This window comes from Drosophila navojoa, chromosome 5 (genome assembly GCF_054131105.1).
Source record: "Drosophila navojoa isolate 15081-1374.11 chromosome 5, UAZ_NAV_1.0, whole genome shotgun sequence".
NCBI lineage: Eukaryota > Metazoa > Arthropoda > Insecta > Diptera > Drosophilidae > Drosophila > Drosophila navojoa.
This window is the reverse complement of record NC_142893.1, coordinates 10,525,737-10,544,545: the sequence shown is the minus strand read 5'-3', so window position 1 is coordinate 10,544,545 and position 18,809 is coordinate 10,525,737. Positions and strand designations below refer to the sequence as shown.

Here is an 18,809-nt window from a genome sequence, read left to right as displayed (position 1 = left end):
GACCAACAACAACAACACCAACTGTCATTCTCTCTGGCAAAGGTGTTTCGTTCGCTGTTGTTGTTGCGCTAGCATGCTTCTTGCTCTCCACTCTGGCAGAGTTTCGCTTCGTTCCAATCAGCAACGGCTTCGATACGCGCAGTAGTCTCCCGTCAATTAGAGTGTAAAAACGTAAACGCTCCATAGAAACGGCTATCGGAACGGTGCCGCCACAGAGACAATCTTTCGCAGGATACAACCAAAATATAACATATACACACACACACGCGCTACAACAACAGCTAGTTGGATGGAAAAAAAAAGAAAGTTAAAACAAAATAAATATATGAGATTTGCATAAAAAAATAATGAGGTGTCAAGTGTGAAGAAAAAAACGTCGCCTGTACAAGAGTCGAATGTGCAATGTGAAAGACATCATAAGAGATTGTGCGTGTGTGTGACCGTGTGCGTGTGTGAGTGCGTGTGCTTTGATGTAAATACCACGAAAATCGCTGAACGCCGAAAATAAAGCAGCAGAAATCAACGAAGACGAAGACGACGTCGCCGTCAACGAGGCGGACGCTCGCCAAAAAGCAGAGCCAATACAAGTGAGTAGTAAACGTTGTTGTTGTAGTTGGAGAAACGAGGCGAAATGAAATAATGGAAATTTATGTTAGGCAAGCAAGAGCGCACTTTAAAGTGGCACTTGGGCACAACGTAGAGCGGCGGGAAAGCGGCAGAGCGAGAGGAGCAAATTAAATATAAGAACTGCTGTTGTACTATTCATATATGTATGTATGTATGTGTGCATTTATACATACATACATATATTATATTTGACAATTTTGCCTGCTGGTTGCATTCAAAGAACGCATTCGGCCCGGGCAATGTTCGCTATGTTGACGTTTTTCTCACTCTCGCTCCCTCTTTCTCTTGCTTGTCACTGACTTTCTCTCTTACACTCGTTTGCCAACTTCCATTTTGCAGTCAGTCAAATGTCTTTGATATAATGTCGCCCAGCACTCACTCACACACACATACAATTACACAAAGCTGCGGCTGCAATAGCCACACACATACACACACAAAAACGCACACGCACGTCACGTTGTGTTGCTGCTACTCTTACATTATAGCTCAGCTTGAGTGTGCTTGTGTGTGTATGTAGCTTCTTTTGTTTTAGTCCTTGCCTGAAATTGCTTTCTGCTGCTGTTTGCTTTTGTTGTAGAGCTCAGCGCGACGTCTTTGACAGGGCGCAAGTAATATGCGCACCTGTGAATTTGCCATAAATTAGGCGCAAGAGACGCGCTCACACACACAGACACACATGCAGGCACACAGACACATATTTATACGTAGACGCATGTCAAACGTTAAGAATTTAACAGCAAAAACGCGCGCCAAACTTTTACGTTATATGCATGAGTGTGTGTATGTTTGTGTGCGTCTGATTGGGCCGTAACTTGGGTCAGTCTGTCATGCGTGAGCTGCTCGGCCCAAGCAGCCCCCAAGGAACGCCTCACATTCCCATCAAAATGTCCCTCTGTCTGGCTGTTCAGTTCTGTTTCTGTTTTCTGTTTCTTTTTTTCTTGTTCTGTTTTCTGTTTGTATTTTGTGGTCTGCCTTCAATTGGCTCTCAACGGGCTTTGCTCTATTTACCTTATAAAAACACAATTTATTGCTGCTTTAACGATTTTTCTTTTGCGGTTATTTTCTGTTAGCTGTGCTGTTGTTGTTGCTGTTGTTGATTCTTTTGCTGCTGCGGCGGCTGTAGTTTTGTCTGTTACAACAGTTCCTCTCTCTTTTTTGCGCTCATTGACTTTGATGCTCCCTGTTTGTTTTATTTCTTTATCTACGTCTATGTGTGTGTGTGCGTGCGTATATTTACCGTTCGCTTTTCGTATTGGCTTTGGGTATTAAGTTTTGCGTGACATCAACACAAAAAATCATCAGCAAAACAAAACAAAAGCAACAAGAACAAGAACTGCACAAACAGTAAGCACTCGTTGGAGAGGCTAGGATATAATTTGTGCTGTGTTAGCTGTTTCGCTGCTGGCAGTTGGCCTTGCTGTAGTTTTAAATCAATAATTTATACTATAGAATAGCCCGCATATAAGATAGGGTTTGGGCTCGTGTGTTTTTCGCTTGTTTCAGCTAATCAAGTTGTACTTTCAGTTCATTGTTCAGCAGATATAATAGATAATGGGTCTTTTGTGCGATTTAGGTCACAATTAGATAAGCGCACTCACACACATATCCATATACCTACACATACATGTTAATGCTATTAACTTGCGAGGCGAAATGTTAATGAGCTGAGGATCAAAGAGAGAAAGAGAAAGTGAGTAAGTGAATCATTGAGAGTTTTCAACAAAAAAAGGGAAGTAAGCTGTAACTTAACAGAAAAGCTGTATGCTAATCAATACAGCAGCGAGAAAGCAATAACATTGCCTAAGCAGACGCTGAGTGGAAGGAGAGAATTGCTGCAACTAAAAAGTGAGAATTGAGTATGAGTTTAGCAGTGCTGTTAATGCAAATTAAATAGAAATGTTATTAGCATAAAAAGAGTTCCTATAGGATAAGTCAATGCTGATTAAAGTAGAGGGCAATGTTAATTAGAGAAAGAGGAACAGGAGCTATTAAATAGTAGTTACGGAGTTGTTTTAAATAAATTGTTGTAAGTTATGAATGTTTAATAACAATTGATTGACATAAAACTTGCCTATGTCACAAATTAGCTAAGTGGCAATAAACTTATAACTTCACGTTCAACTTTTACACATATTACTTCAAAATTGTTCATGATTTCTGCATATCACATAACAGTTATACAATAAAAAGTTATTTTTACCACACAAACAAGTTTTATTGCCATTAGTTATGATTTTCACTGTGGCACTCAAGTGAGCTTCAATTGCCCGATTGCCATTTCTTGTTGCCCAACACTCTTTCCAACACTTCCCTTTGTTTGCTGCAGGAGAAATATAAGAAAATATTATGAGTTTACGTTTGTATGTATTCTCATAAACTTTTTGAAAACTTCAGGTAAAACTGTCATAAAATATTTGCTCAGATCTTGGTTGCATGGAGAAAAGAGGAAAATAATAATATAAGACAAGGCAAAAGAACAAAAGATTTGTGAATATGAGATAAAGTAAATAAGGAAAAGAGGAGTAAGAAAAATTAAAGAAAGAAAAACAAAAGGTATTGAGAAATTGAAATTTGAAGATAAGAGAAATAGTGATATTAAATAGAAAAGTTTAGAAGAGTAGAAATGTGAAGTGAAGAAAAGAGAGTAGACAAAAAACGGAGAGTAGAAAAGACAAAGATAGAGATATCAAAGCAAACTTAATAGAAAACAGAAACTGGAGAGGGCAATGGAACTAAAAGAGTGGATAAGAAAAGAGCAACAAATAAAGCAATTAAGGATAAAGACATAAACGAGCATATTGAAAAGAAGAGAAGAGAAGTAAAGGCAGGAGAGCAGGCAAAAATAGAGGAGTGCCAAGGACAAATGAAAATAAATGAAGGAAGGAAAACGACGAATAGTAGTGGAAGAGAAGGTCACAGAATTGTAGCATACTTTTGAGTCGAATTAACTAGAGAATTACATTTGTAGCATTCCGTCTCGTTTATTGTGCATTTAGACAGTTAGCTGTTGGGGGGAGAATAATTGTGTAATTAAATCAATGCCACTCGACGTTAATTTAGTTCCATTAGCCGCATAATTGGGTTGATCAACTTGATGTGCGCCAGTGCAGAAGTTCGGAGACTGCGACTAAGTGTCATTAATTTTGATTTTGGAGGCAATATCAATGTGTTGCTCTAATTAGTTTGGGCCTGCGGCCGAAAGCGTAGTCTAAAGCGCCCAAATGGCCACTTGCCACTTACCACTTGCCACTTACCACTTACCCATTTGCCATTTGCCACTTACCACTAACAACTTGGACTGCTGTAAAATTTTCCAGCCAAATGAGCGCACGTTCTTTACTTAACTTTATTTCTTTTTTCTCTTTTTTGGCTGCGTTTACCTGAATAATGAGTTTTCATGTGCCGCATGCCACATGCCACATGCCCCACATCAAACACACACACACACATGCACACACACACACATGGGCATCCCAGCTACATCCCAGCCTAGTTAAATGTATGCATTCTGGCTGAATGTGGCCAAAGCTGATGCCAAAACTGAAAGCTAAAGCTGGGGGCTGAAGCTTGTGCGACAGCCTTCAACATTTGCTGGCTATTCGGAGGCGTCGTACCGGAAAGAAATGCCATTAAAAACGCAATAAAAATGCAAAAGCAACAACAAAATCAAAAACGAGCAGAATAACAACAACAAAATTGAAAAAAAAAATATAACCGAAATGAAATGAAAGAAAAATGAAAATAAATGTTGGGAGAGAGAGAGAAAGAGAGAGTACAAAAACATATCAAAAAGTATGTGTGTGAGGTAGTATGTCAAAGCGTATGTGTGTGTGTGTGTGTGTGTGTGGGTTAGTTAGTGTGCGTGCTTAAGACTTCAGTGCAAATAGCCAAGGTGGAAAAATCGATATAAATGAATACGGTAACATTTGGTCGACTCTGAAACACCCAAAAACTCGAGACAGTACAAATGGCAAAATTTGTTTTTTTTCCCACTTTTTTCTCTTTATTTTCATTTTATTTTTTTGTTTGTGGATGTTGGCCTACCAAAGTCCAACTTGCAAAACTTTTGCACGCACAGCAACGCACACAGCCGCAGCAGCAACAACAACAGCAACACACGCACACACGTAAACGTAGCCCAGCCACCCACACATAACGCACGCACACACACACACACACACAAACACACCCACTCATTCACAGCCCAGCAGCAACCCGCCCACGCCCACATTCACGCCCTATGGGCCGAGTCAGCGGCAGACGTCGCGATTTTAAGCGCAGGCATACAAAACTTGATATAAAAAATAAAGTAAAAATAAAAACAACAAGAATTACTACAGTGGGGCATGCTCAATATTAAAATACCCCATAATTCAATTTGGCATTGTGATTCGCCAGAAATCAAAAAAACTGCATTAAGAAAATTCAATTTGCATAAATTACCGATTTCTTTAGTATACTTAAATATGAAAATATTGCTGTTGCAGCATTTTCAGTAAATTTCTATGTTAACTATCATTCTTAACTTCTGCTAACAACAAGCCTTGCGCTGTTAACATTGCGTGTAGATGACGATGTTAAATACATAGCAGTTTGTCAGAGCGATAAACGGACAAACAGCAGCTGGAATGAAATTAGAATGAGAGATCATTGCTGTTAATAACAGTTGCTTGCAGAGAGTACAAAATGTAAGATTTGCATTTTACAGAACTGCAAATGTACACTAACATTATTTATTAGTAAAATAAATAACAAATTCTTATGCTGAATTTCAGTTTGATTTAGTTAAGAAAAAGAGTTGAACTATAAATTTGTCAGCTGTTGATTTCACCCAGTCGGTTATTGTGCTCCCAGGGTATTTCGCCAACAGCAACAACAACAGCAAGAGCAGCCGCAACAGCAAATAGCTGTAGCAATGAAGAAAGATTTCATGCTGTCGCTGCAATTTTTGCCCCAGTAAGTATGCTACATATTTTTTGAGCACGGGTTAAGTGCCACGCATGAGTGTGTGTACCAAATACACACACACATACACAAATTCTGATATAAATATATATATACATATATGTAAAGTTTTACATATGCGTGCGTGCGTATGTGTGTGTTTGGGTCTGTGACCCGGCCTAAGAGTCTTCGTCAGCTCCCGCCTGATTTTCAACATAGACATTTGACATTTCAATTTCGATTGGCCAACGAAAATGATAAAATGTCAAAGAAAAAAATCAGTAAAGGGAATTGGTTAAATAAATGTCCGTTGGCTTTACTTTTTTGTTTTTGCAGCTGCTTCAGCTTTTACTGTCTTATACACAATTTGCCCAATTGTCGTATTGATTTCTAATTACATGCATTTGCCCCAAGGCACTTGGCTTAAGGTAGGGCCACGGGATCACCAAATGTATATACATATACATATATATACCTGTACATATACACATAATATATATATATATGTATATGTATTTGTAGGAGTGGCTTAGCCAAATGGTAACAAATTGTAGAGAATGAGGCACATTGTCTACTATTAGTATTTGTTGTGGTGGCGTTGCCATGACGGTGTTTATTGATTTTACGGCTGCCAACAACTGGCAAAGGGAAAGAGAAGAGCGGCACGGTGGAAGCGGGGCCAAGTGGCAGGCGGCATGTGGCAAGAGCCATCAGGCAACAGCCATGAATCATGTTTGTGTGAGTCCGTGTGCGTTGCGTGTTTAGCAATTTGTGGTTATATTATAATGACCACTTGATTTGCCTGCGCCTTTGGCCTCCCTACCTCACGCTCCCACTCCCTCCCTCCCTCTCTCTCTCTCTCTGTCACTGTTTCTCTTTCTCTTTTACTCGCTTTTACTATTACTAATTGCTCTTGTGCTATGCTTGTGCTTGATATATATCAACAGGGAGCCGTCGCAGTCGCAGAGGCAACGTCGAGACGCATGTACGCTCAATGCTCAGCGCTGGCTGCTGGCCGAAGTCGTCTAAAACGGCCAACGATCGTGTGAACTGTGCGTATACTTAACTTGCCTAGTTTCTGGAGCAGCAGCAGCAGCAGCAGCAGCAGTGGCAACATACCAGCCACACAACAAGGAACAACAACAACCACAACAACAACAGCAGCAACAACATTTAGTGCGAAAATGTTCACAGCAAAGCAACAACAACTGCAGCAAGGACCTCATAGACAGTCACGCCTGCTACACATTTGCCTGCTCCTGCTATCGCTGAGCTGGGCGGCCAACGGCAGCAACATTGTGGAGCCCGAGGAGGCGGCTTTTCAAGGTGCGTATGACAGCTATGACACAGCTCTAGCCACACACCCGCACAACGACCCCTGCAACAACCGCAGCCCGTGCGAGCTGTCCAATTGTGGAAATTTTGGCAGCATATCAATAAGTGAAGAGCCAGAGCTTGGCCTCGACTGCCTGGCTGCCTGGCTGTCTGTCTGTCTGTCTGTCTGGTTTGGCTTTGACATTAATGAGCGACTTAATTATGCCTTTCACATGCCTATATAACAATAGTGTGTGTGTGTGCATGTGTGTGTGTGTGTGTGTTACTGTTATGCAATGTTTTTGGCCATATTTTCGAGCGCTTAAACGCAACACGACGCCCACACCAACATAACTAACGTTCTCACTCTCGCATTTCCTCTCGCTCTCGCTCTCTCTCTCTCTTTCTTTCGCTCTCTTTCACTCTGTGCGTGTGTGTGTGCTGCTGCTGCTGCTGACACTTCGATTTCAATTGCATGCAATATGCGATTTTTCAATTTCAATTTGAATACGCAATGGCAAACGACAAGCTTTACTCTGCTACTCCATCAACTCCAAGGCAGACGAGACGAGAGCAGAGCCAACTGGGTGGAGGGGCGTGGCATAGCACACACTATTCACAGCACATGTGCATGTGTGCATGTGTGTGTGTGCAAATGCAAATGTGTTGAGTGTCCAGTGCACTTTAATCGCCACCACACAGTTGCTTAATCAACTAGCAATCGCACACACACACACACGCACACATGCCCACCTGTTTGTGTGTGTGTGTGGCTTGATGGCTCTTTAAGCGTGTTGTTGCGTGTTCCATTTAATAGAATAGCAGCTAAGCAGAGCAGCAGCAGCAGCAGCAGCAGCAGCAGCAGCAGCAGCAGCAGCAGCAGTTGCCAGCATGACGTAAGCTTTTGACAAAGACCAATAGTGCTTGGTAACCGTTATGTGATCTGATACGCTAGACGTACGTACATATACATACATACATATATGTATGTATGTTTGTATATACTCACATATGGGTATCTGCCATGGTTATGCGATGCACACATAACTGTAATGTTAATCTGAATACAACCAAAGTTCAATTAGAACTGCCGAAAAAAAATGAAAAAAAAGAAAAGAAAAGAAGCAAAACATTTGCCCGAGGCGCGCGATTTTGTGAAACTTTCCACACGAGCAAATTTTCAAATTGGTTTAAACTTGCAAACAGGCTTTTCATGTTAAAAAAAAAAAAATAAAAAATAAAATAAAATAAAAACAATTATATATATATATATATATATACATATCGCCAATTGACATAACATAAATAAATATTGCGCTCTACATTAAACTCGACTGTACTTAGTATTCCAGGCCAAGTGCTGAACTTGCTGTCTCTCAGTTATTCATGCTTATTTACTGCGATGTCCTTCAAAAGCGTGTTTTATTTTTCGTGTATTTTGGCTAAAAATAAAAAGTGGTTTTTGGGTCAATTGAATTGATTTTAGACTTTGAAAAGACTGACATTGCGGACTTGTTGGGCTCAGTCAAGTGGCTCACTTGGTAGCACTTGATAGTTGCTCAACTATAAATATAAATATAAAAGTAATATAGAAGTTGTCTAACCAGTACTCGTTATAGTTTGGCTTCAGGTTGGCAGTGCGAGCTGCCTAAAGACATCAAGTTAGCCAGCATTGAAATCAAGTATTTCTTACAGTTTGCTTGGGCAACAGTTAGCTTCCTTAAATTCTTGAATAGTTAAACTTTTTTGGCAGTTGTCATTCGTTATTTTTTACTTTGATTAACATAGACTTCTGCTCATTGATCTTTGATCTTAACGAGTTGTCTAGTTCATCTGCAGCTCACTCCGAAAACTAAACTCTCCACTCGCTGGCTACACTCTCCATTAGTTATATACCATTCTCCGAACTGGACTCATTATACTCCAATTGGCACACTCGACCTCATTACTCTCTTCTTATTTGACTCGTTATACACGACTCGACTCGACTCGTTTTCTATACTCTGTCACAGTTTCTTCATTAAGCTCAACTCTCTCCACTCGACACGGTGCTCAGAATCACTACCCTCTACTTTCTACACTTTTCTAATCTATTTTTGTTCCTTACATTCTATTCTTTACACTCGACTCAACTACTCTCCAAGTGCTATACTTCACTCACTCCAATCCATCAGCTTTACGTTAAGAACTTATCATATACACTCTCTACTTGATCCATTTGAATAGCCATTCCTTGCTCTTCGCCTTGATAATATAATTTTAACGCTAAGAGAGTAAAGTCTGTAGGCTCCAACTTTACTCTCTTAGCGTTAAGATTATATTATCAAAGAGCAGAGCATGGAACGGCTATTCCCTCTTTTTAAAGTCTGTAGGCTCCGACTTTACTCTCTTAGCGTTAAGATTATATTATCAGCGACATTCGTTAAATCGTTTCAGATTATATTAAAATGTAATGCCAAAGTTGTATCATATCACTAATCAGACCTCTACCTGTTACTCCTCAGACCTCTTCAGTTTTGCTTTTACTCGTCACTCATTAGTTTTCTCCACACTTACTCGCTACAATTGTGTATGTAGCACACCCACACACCCACACATCGTCCAACAATTGTTCGAGTGACTTAATCGTTCAGCGCTCTTCGAGTACTTTAGCTACTTGTTCCACTTGAATCGGCACTCGTCGCACTCAAGCCGACTCTAATGTGTGTCTCTCTCTCACTCTCTCTCTCCCTCGCTCCGACTCTGACTCAAGCTCAGACGCTGTATAAAAGCCGGCCTGCTTTTCTTCCTGTCTTTTGATGTCAAGTGTTGGAGCTGATGGAGGCCAGCGCATCAAAGAGCTTGGCGCGGCCCCGCTTTGCTCGACTCCAGTTCAGTTCAGTTCAGTTCAGTTCAGTTCAACTTTCGTTTACTTTGATTGGCTCAGCTCGCACACCGTTTGCGCGTTTGGCTCGTTCGGGTGGGGCTTTGTGTTGCATAAAATTCCATTGCATACTTGTGAGAGCGTGTGCGAGCATTTGCATTTGCATTTGAAATTGGGGCCAGAGATCCATATTGAAAATTTGGAACGAGAAGCGACTGCATATGGGAAATGGACTCGCTTTTGGCACAATGCCACAAAAAGGTGTGTGTGTGTGTGGGCGTGTATCTGAAATGTGGGCAGTAAATTACCAAACATGACTCTGGGCTCTCTCTAAGTCAGTAAAGCTCATTAGAATTTATTGCGGACACGTCGGTCACACCCAGACACAGGCACAGACACAGCCAGGGGACACGCACGTCTGTTGATGTGAGTCGAAATTATGAACTCGACTCGAAATTAAAATGAACAGCGAGAGTGAGCGAGAGAGAGAGAGAGAGAGAGAGAGAGTTTAGATAAAAACACTTAACCGTTTTGTGTTGTTTCTGTTTAGGTCACTGCGGTCATACGAGTCCCTGCGAGCAGCTCTGCTACGAGATCCACGATGGGATGTACGAGTGCGACTGCATCGAGGGCTACGAGCTGAACAAGAATGGCTACAGCTGTCAAGGTGCGTGCATGAATTGAAATTCACTTGATTTGATTTGATTCGATTTTCATTTGCTTTTCATTTGCCTTCTGCAGTGATAAACACGACAAACAGCGGCCAGGATGGGCACGGTAAATCGGATGAGGATGTGCTCTATCAGAAGGGCGCATCCTTCAGTGCGAAGCTCGCCAATGCAGCGGCGGCGGCGGTGGCCACAGCCGGGCAGACGGATGCGGCTGAAGCGGATGCGGATGCGGATGCGAATAGCGAATATGATTACAACGATGAGAATTTAGATGGCATGCGGGAACAGAAAGTCAATTCAAACGATTATTACATATCAGCGGAGAGCATTAGCTTCAATGAGAATCAGGAGCTGGATGCGGCCGACTTTAAGGTGGCGACCACAGCGGGCACAGCCGCCACCAAACTAACCAAATCGACCAAAGCTGCGCCAACAACCACAACAACAACAACAACAGCAGCAACAACAACCAAAACAGCTGCAGCAACAACCACCACGACAACAGCAACACCAGCTGCAAGAGCAACATTCGAACGTGGCCAATTGGCTAACAAAGCCAATGCCATGGATTATGTGGATGGAGTTGGCGTTGGCGATGGCGATGAGTATTATAGCTATAAAGCGGACATGTCCATCTATGACGATGTCAATAATAATCAATTAAATTTAAGACGCAACAGCAACAGTAACAGCAATTCGCATACATATCAGCAGACAAGCAACAACAACTTGAACAACAACAACAACAACTTGAGCAACGACAACTTGAAAGTCGCAATGCATATCAACAATAATAAGAATGCTGCCAATCGCAACATATCACTTAAGACAACAACAACAACAACTAGTACTACTACAACAACAACAACAGCAGCTGCTGCAACCAGCAGGTGAGTGACTGCATGATATGTGCTAGCAATATTATATAGTTTAGTAATAGATTATAGTTAGTTAGTTATACTGTATACTGATACAATACCTCTTCTGTTATCGAATCTTTAGAGTCAATTAGTCTTTAAGCTCAAAATGAGCACTCCATAGATGGGATTATTGTTGAGATGGAACAACTTTACAGTTGTCGAATCCCTAGAGTCAAAGAGAACCTATTATAGCTGATAGATTTTAGTTATCTATATTGAGACTGAGTTGGTTAGGTATATTTCCAGTTTACTTCTTCATTATTGTTGACATGATAATAGATGTCAGCTATCTATATTAAGAGTTTGCTGCTTCACTATTGTTGAGTTGGAATCTTTAGAGTCAGTCAATCCTAAATCTCAAAATAAACTCTTTAACTGCATAGCAACTCTTCATCTACTTTACCTCCATTATAATTATGTTCTCTTCAGTCCTTAATCTCTAAATGAATTCTTCTTCTGCTTGAACTCCCATTTCATGAAGCAAATATTGCTCCCTTTAGCCATTGAGGGAGCTGACAACTGCTCTAAACTCTTACCAGTGGATTTATAATGCACTGACTAAAAGATGACGGTGCTGAATGGCATTTACCATTGAGAACGCGTCGAGTGTGCAATGATACTCGATAGATATTTAATTGTCACGGCTGTCGAACGACGGCAGCGATTGTCATGCGAATTGAATTTCAATCAATAATTGTGGCGTGAAATTCTGTGATAATTGAACTTAACGCTTGTTGACTTACTGAAGGAAGTTTTATTATTATTATTATTATTTTTTTGCAATGTTAAATTGTGTTAAGTTGATTGAAATGAAAGAGCAAGAATTGAATATTGAATACCTTTTGAAGAACATGAATGTTCTTTATAAAGCGTTGAATTTATGTATGTATATATATATATAAATGTATAGATATATATATATATTTTTTTATTATTAATATTATGAACTGCACATCAATAATATATTGTACTATACTTTTACAATACATTTCGAATTGTTAATAATTTAATTTTAATGTCTAAGCCAATTCACAAACTTAATTAGCTATTTAATCTATTATCACCATAAGCCCCTTGATATCTGCATATGTAAAATGTTTATGAATCCCATTTACCATTTACTTTACAGCACACTTTGCAATCTGGATTGCGGCGCGGAGGGTATTTGTGCTCTGGAGGCAACGGCGTCCACAGCGCGCTGTTTGTGCCCATTTGGCAAAACGGGCGAAAATTGCCTGGAAGGTATGTGTGTCCGTGTGTGTCTGTGTGTGTGTGTGTGTGGCATTTAATGGCCATGCTACCTGCATTTTTATACATGTATGTACATATAGTCAGAGCTAATGGGTAATCTTTCGCACAGATATCAGGGCGCACGTGCCACGCTTTGCGAAGCGCTCCTGGCTGGCATTCCCGGCACTCCATGGCGCCTATAAGCATGTACAGCTGCGGCTGGAATTCCGTCCAGAATCCTTTGATGGCATCATATTGCTGAGCGGGGAGCGGGATGATCTAACTGGCGATTTTATGGCCCTGCTGCTGAACAAGGGCTTCGTGGAGTTCTGGTTCGACTGCGGCTCCGGCGTGGGCAGCGTGCGATCCAGAGAGACCATCATGCTGAACGAGTGGAACTCGGTGATTATCTATCGCCATCGTTGGGATGCCTGGCTGGTGCTCAATCACGGCACCAAAGTCCAGGGCAGATCGAATGTGAGTTTGGTCAGGCGAAAGCAATTCAAGCAATTCCATTTCAATGTGCTCCATGTGGCAGGGTCTCTTCTCGCGCATCACGTTCCGTGAGCCGGTCTTTCTGGGCGGCATTGGCAACATCACGGGCCTGGCCAAGCGTCTGCCACTGGCCGAGGGCTTTGCGGGCTGCATTCGCCGCTTCGTGGCCAACGAGCACGACTACAAGTTCACGGAGCATCCGCTGGGCGATGTCATCAATGGCTTCGATATACGTAAGTTGAATACACATACATATATATAGAGTATATACTACATTGTTTCTCTGTTCCTCAGAGGATTGCTCGACGGACAAGTGCGTGCGTTATCCTTGCCAGCATGGCGGCAAGTGCTTGCCCTCGGATCAGGGCGCTGTTTGCCTCTGTCCCATTGGCTTTGTCGGTGATTTGTGTGAGATACGCATGGATTTGCAGGTGAGTGGGGAGTGGAGTGGCAAGCCAACTAAACCGGTTCTATATATAGCATTGCCCTTTCGTCAGGTGCCCGCCTTCAATGGCTCCTCTTTCCTGCGCTATGCGCCGCTGGGCGACAGCGCTTTGATCTGGCTGGAGCTGAAGGTCATCTTGAAGCCGGAGCAGCCGGATGGTCTGATACTCTATTCGGGACCGGAGCAGCGCGGCGATTTTATAGCTTTGTATCTGCACGATGGCTTTGTGGAGTTTGCTTTTGACTTGGGCAGCGGCCCAGCGGTGGTGCGGTAAGTGAACTGCAGCAAAAGGTGGCCAGCACTTATCTAACTCGCCTCTCAATCAGCAGCAGTGAGCATTCCCTCAGCCTGGGACAATGGCACACCATCAAGATCTCAAGAACCGCACGCCTGGCTGTGCTCAAGGTATGCCAAAAGCAAGCTGAACTCTGGCTCACTCTCACTCTCACTCCCTCCCTCCCTCTCTCTTGCACTTGCAGATCGATCAGCATCAGGAGGTGATGACCATTTCATCGAACGGCTTCTGGCATCTGTCGCTGGCACAGAATCTATTCGTGGGCGGCGTCAATCATGTGGACCGTCTGCCATTGGATCTCAAGTACAAGTCCTTCTTTGTGGGCTGCATTCAGCGCGTAAGTTGGCATAGGTTAAGCTATCAAGCGGCCAGCATGACTAACCAGACACCAATTTGCACCACAGATTGACATCAATGGCCACTCGCTGGGCATTGTGGCGGAGGCGCTGGGCGGCAGCAACATTGGCAACTGCCCGCACGCTTGCGTGGCCCGGCCCTGCGGACCGCTGGCCGAGTGTGTGCCGCAGATGGAGAGCTACGAGTGCCGTTGCAGCATCTACAACGAGCGCTGCAACAAGGCAGCTGAAGTGCCGCCCGAGCAGCTGCCGGAGCTGATGCTGCACAAGCAGCACAATGGCCAGCCACTTGAGGCCAAACAATACAAAGGAGTTGAGTCGAAGAAATTGTGGGCGCACAAGAAGCATTCCTCAAAGCGCAAGAGTATGCATAAGCACAAGACAGACAAGACACCTGCAACCACCAGCAGCAGCAGCACCAGCACCACTTCAACCACCACCACCACCACCACAACGACAACGACTACAGCCAAGCCACCCACACCACTTGCAGTGGGTGGTGCGCCCAGCAATGAGGAAATCGAAGATGATATCATCTTTCGCTTTGTGCATGAGAATGCCGCAAAGGCGCCCAGCCCCATTGTGGGTCTGCAGCAGGCCCCACTCGTGGGCAAGCAGCATGTGAGCAAGCACGAGCACCATCAGAAGCCGAACACCTTTGCGCGTAAGCTTGCCCGCCTGCCCACACACTACGAAAGTTTCCAAACAAATCCGGATAGCGATATTCTAACGTTCGATGATAACAACGATTGGGTGGCCAGCATGCAGCAGCAGGAGTATGCGGATGCCATGGCGACCAGTCAAGTGGCGGGCCAGACGGCGGCAGCCAGCTCGGCGGAAGCTGATGTGGCCACTGGAGATGCGGAAGCGGATGCGGATGCGGATGTGGATGCGGATGCTGATGCAAGTGGTTTTGTTTTCGATGAGTCACTGTTTGATGCCAACGACGGCGCTGAGGATTATCAACGTAAGCAGCTGGCCCAGGATATGAAGCGCATCATGTCCAATACACACACGCACACACACGCGCAGAAAAAAAATAACCAGGAGGAGCAGCAGCAGCACCACCAGCAGCAGCCACCGGTTGAGCCGCAGTACAGCGAGGAATACAACGACGATGAGCTGCTAACACCCGTGCTCAAATCGGAGCCAGTGGCTCCAGCTGCTGCCGCGAGCACACCCCAAACGCACACCGACTGGAGTCTTCTCAAGAAATTCGATCTGTCCGCGGAGCATCAGTCGCAGGTGCAGAGCGTGCGCAAGAATTTTGGCGCCTGCTTCGCCGGCACCGACAGCTATTTCCACTACAACGATGCGGACACCATGAGCCAGGTCATCAGCTACAAAATCGATCTCAATCTGCGCATCAAGACGCACTCGGAGAACGGCGTGATACTCTGGACGGGACGGCAGGGCACAACCGAGGAGCACGATGACTACTTGTCATTGGGCATTGAAAAGGGGTGAGCAGGGGAGAGAATGGGACAGAGAAATTGGAATGGGAATGGGTATGGGAATGGAAATGGGAGAGAGCAATTACTTACTCAAGCTGAGCCGCACACAGTACTCCCACTCTGCCTGCCTTCTCATCGAGGCTCGCCTCACGATCGTGCTCATCGTTGAGCGGGATTTCTGCCTACTTTAAGTAGGCGCGCCTGGAGAGATTTTCTTCAGTCGTGTGGGTGGCCTCCTAGTGGTCAGCCGTCAAGTGAAGTGCTCCAGTGTTGTGTTTGGCAATAATTAAATAATTAATCTTGTTAATAATAGTATTTATTATAAGAATGCTATTTATTATAGGAATTTAGTCTAGGTTTTTGTTTATTATTATTATTATCGTTTTTTTTTATATATATATTTTTTTATATATTTTTTTTATATTTTTTTTATATTTTTTTTTATATATATATTTTTATATATATATATATTTTTTATATATATTTTTTATATATATATATATTTTTTTTATATATTTTTTTTTATATATTTTTTTTTTATATATTTTTTTTCATATATATTTTTTTTTATATATATATTTTTATATATATATTTTTTTATATATTTTTTTTTATATATTTTTTTTTATATATATTTTTTTTTCATATATATTTTTTTATATATATTTTTTAAATATTTTTTTATTGATTAATGTTCTAATGAATAGTAACAGTCAACATCATTTGTATTTTCTAATATAATTGTAATTTCTCTTATAATTTCTTTGTAATATATGTATGTATAAATTGTTTGTAATACTCCACAGATATTTACATTTCCGCTATGATCTCGGCGCTGGCGAAGTGGACATACGCTTCAATGGCACCAAAGTCAGCGATGGACTATGGCATCGGGTCCGAGCTATACGGTAAGTGAAATAGAACTAAATAAATTTATGTATGGACTCTTCATTAACTTTTGCATAATTTTACAGCAACTCCCAGGAAGGCTATTTGGAAGTGGATGGACGCAAAACACAGACGCTACGTACGCCGGGCAAGCTGCGACAGCTGAACACCGATACAGGACTCTATGTTGGTAAGTGTTTGCCTTGCTCTAGACTCAATGCTAACAGTAACTAATATGTATTTTATTTTCAACTTGCTTTTAGGTGGAATGCCGGATGTGGCATACTTTACGCATCAGCGCTATTTGAGTGGAATTATTGGCTGCATATCGGAGATCGTTTTGGCTGGCGAGAAATTGAACTTTGATCCAAATACGTTGGGCACAGCGCACAACGTGGAGACGGGCCTACTATGAAACGCTGCACTTACATAAGCCTCAAGACTTTTGATACATATATCAAATAGTTTAAATGTTATTATTTAATTAACGAAATGTTTACAAATTTGTCGATTTCGTTTGTGTTTGTACAAAGACGCTTTTAAAATCAACTGAGAATGAAACAGAAAGATAAAGTGAGTGGGGAAGGATGAGAAAGTAACAAGAAGAAGAGAATTGAGTTCTAGTTGGGAAATTTTTTTACGCCAAGAGATGAGCTGAGAAGTAACTAAAGTAAATATAGTAAACCATACTACATAAAATATATATAGTGCATAAAAAAACATAATGATTATATACAAATGCATACACTTAAAAAGATATATATAGAAATTATATATATATATAAAAAAAAAACAAAGAAAACCCAAAAAAAAAAGGCATGCTTCATATAGCCTGTGACTGTCAATACTTCAGAATGGAATAGTTTATATATATAACTTTAGCGAAAGATTTATAAAACTGAGAACTATGCATAAAATACTTTGAAAAATATTGTATGTAGAAAATGAGCAACAAAAGGAAAGGAAGAGGAAGCAGAAGAGAGAAGTTTGCACATGTTTTATGTCCATTTTGAGCGCTTTGATTTAAGTGAACGTTACGCTTTGTGTGCAGAGTTGCCACCTTTTTGTAAAAGATAAACACACACACACTTACACACACACACGCTCTAAATACAACTACTACATTACTAAAGACACGTATACACATGCATATTGGCAGTACTTTCGTTTTTCGCATTGCTGTACCTTAACTAAAGAAATGAAACAAAAAACCAAAAACAAATATAAAAACTAAAACTAAAATGCTAAAACTATAACTGTACATTCTGTACTTCTTGGAAGTTCTATAACTGTATTAAGCAACACAAATGCAAATGCAAATGCAAAACGTTAACGTCGAGTCGAAGCAGCGTAAACATACTTATTAATTGGTAAGTTAATAAATGTGTAGCGTGTATTAGCTTGTAAGTTGGCACACACACACACACTTTCACAGACACGCACACATGAAGCCTGCCTATGTAAACTTTTATATTTACGAAAAATACACCAAAGAAAACAAAAACAACATACGTAAGCTACACAAACATTATACAACACTAGACACACGCCACACATACACCAAACACACACACAGACACAACGCGCTGAACCAGAATTGAAATATGTGAGCGATTTTTAACAATTTATATACTACAATACAGCAGACAAAAACAACAACAACAACAAGAACAACTAGCTAAAAGATAACATGAAAAACAAATTTAAGCAATTTAACAATCCCATAGCGAAATTTTTAAATGCTAACAACCAAAACAATTGCAAATGCAGAAAAGAAGCAAAAGGAAAAACTTTGTATTCATCTTATGAATATGATTTTGTAGCTTAATGATAACAACTACATACGTAGCTATATATATATAAAGATATATATATAAACAAACAAAAACATATGCGTATATATATACAGAAATATATATATATCTATATATAAATGAGAAACTATAGTGAAAAAAGTAAAAAACAAACGTAAAATGAATAAAGAAATCACAACCACCAATCAATGTAAAACTAAATTAAACGACATTCAATGTAGCTTATTTATAATATGCAAGAACGTGAAGCATTGAGATATTTAATTTCGTACATTGGTTTGCAGAAAATAAAAATATAAAAGAAAAATGATTCTTAAAAATGGTTTCTTTGCTTTTTTAATTCAAGTCTAGTCAAGTTGGCGCGAAAGCGACGTGTGCTGCTTACATGCTGTAAAGTATAAGCTTAATTGAATAAGTTGGCAGCACCATTTTGTCGTGTGACGTCACTATTGTCCGGACAGTATTGACAATCTGTATGATGATAACAAAT

The 18,809-nt window shown here is 41.2% G+C and overlaps 1 protein-coding gene and 1 long non-coding RNA gene across 3 annotated transcripts; one reads left to right on the top strand and one right to left on the bottom strand.

Annotated features, from left to right (window-relative positions):
• The first annotated feature begins 19 nt into the window (after nt 1–19).
• SP2353 (EGF like, fibronectin type III and laminin G domains protein pikachurin) lies at nt 20–18,629 on the top strand. 2 transcript variants are annotated; one of them, XM_089262383.1, is made up of 15 exons: nt 20–587; nt 6,522–6,900; nt 10,302–10,418; nt 10,493–11,312; nt 12,472–12,584; nt 12,703–13,049; nt 13,111–13,300; nt 13,362–13,498; nt 13,565–13,782; nt 13,842–13,917; nt 13,992–14,144; nt 14,212–15,626; nt 16,424–16,525; nt 16,592–16,695; nt 16,769–18,629. In XM_089262383.1, exons 2-15 carry the CDS (start codon nt 6,759–6,761, stop codon nt 16,918–16,920), a joined length of 4,086 nt encoding a protein of 1,361 aa, XP_089118509.1. In that variant the 5' UTR covers nt 20–587; nt 6,522–6,758; the 3' UTR covers nt 16,921–18,629. The 2 variants fall into 2 exon arrangements, with proteins under 2 accessions (XP_089118509.1, XP_089118510.1); XM_089262384.1 differs by having other exon boundaries at nt 22–587; nt 10,493–10,900; nt 12,477–12,584.
• LOC115562581 (uncharacterized) lies at nt 894–4,429 on the bottom strand. Its single transcript, XR_003980198.2, has 3 exons — nt 3,914–4,429; nt 2,831–2,950; nt 894–2,294 (listed from the first exon to the last, which is right to left on the bottom strand). It is a non-coding gene; the product is annotated as an uncharacterized LOC115562581 (long non-coding RNA).
• Nucleotides 18,630–18,809: the final 180 nt, after the last annotated feature.

Coding starts and splice junctions, on each gene's coding strand:
- SP2353 (XM_089262383.1), top strand. CDS start 6,759: ATGTTCACAGCAAAGCAACAACAACTGCAGCAAGGACCTCATAGACAG. Junction 13,499..13,564: donor AGATACGCATGGATTTGCAG/GTGAGTGGGGAG, acceptor CCCTTTCGTCAG/GTGCCCGCCTTCAATGGCTC. Junction 16,526..16,591: donor CATCGGGTCCGAGCTATACG/GTAAGTGAAATA, acceptor ATAATTTTACAG/CAACTCCCAGGAAGGCTATT.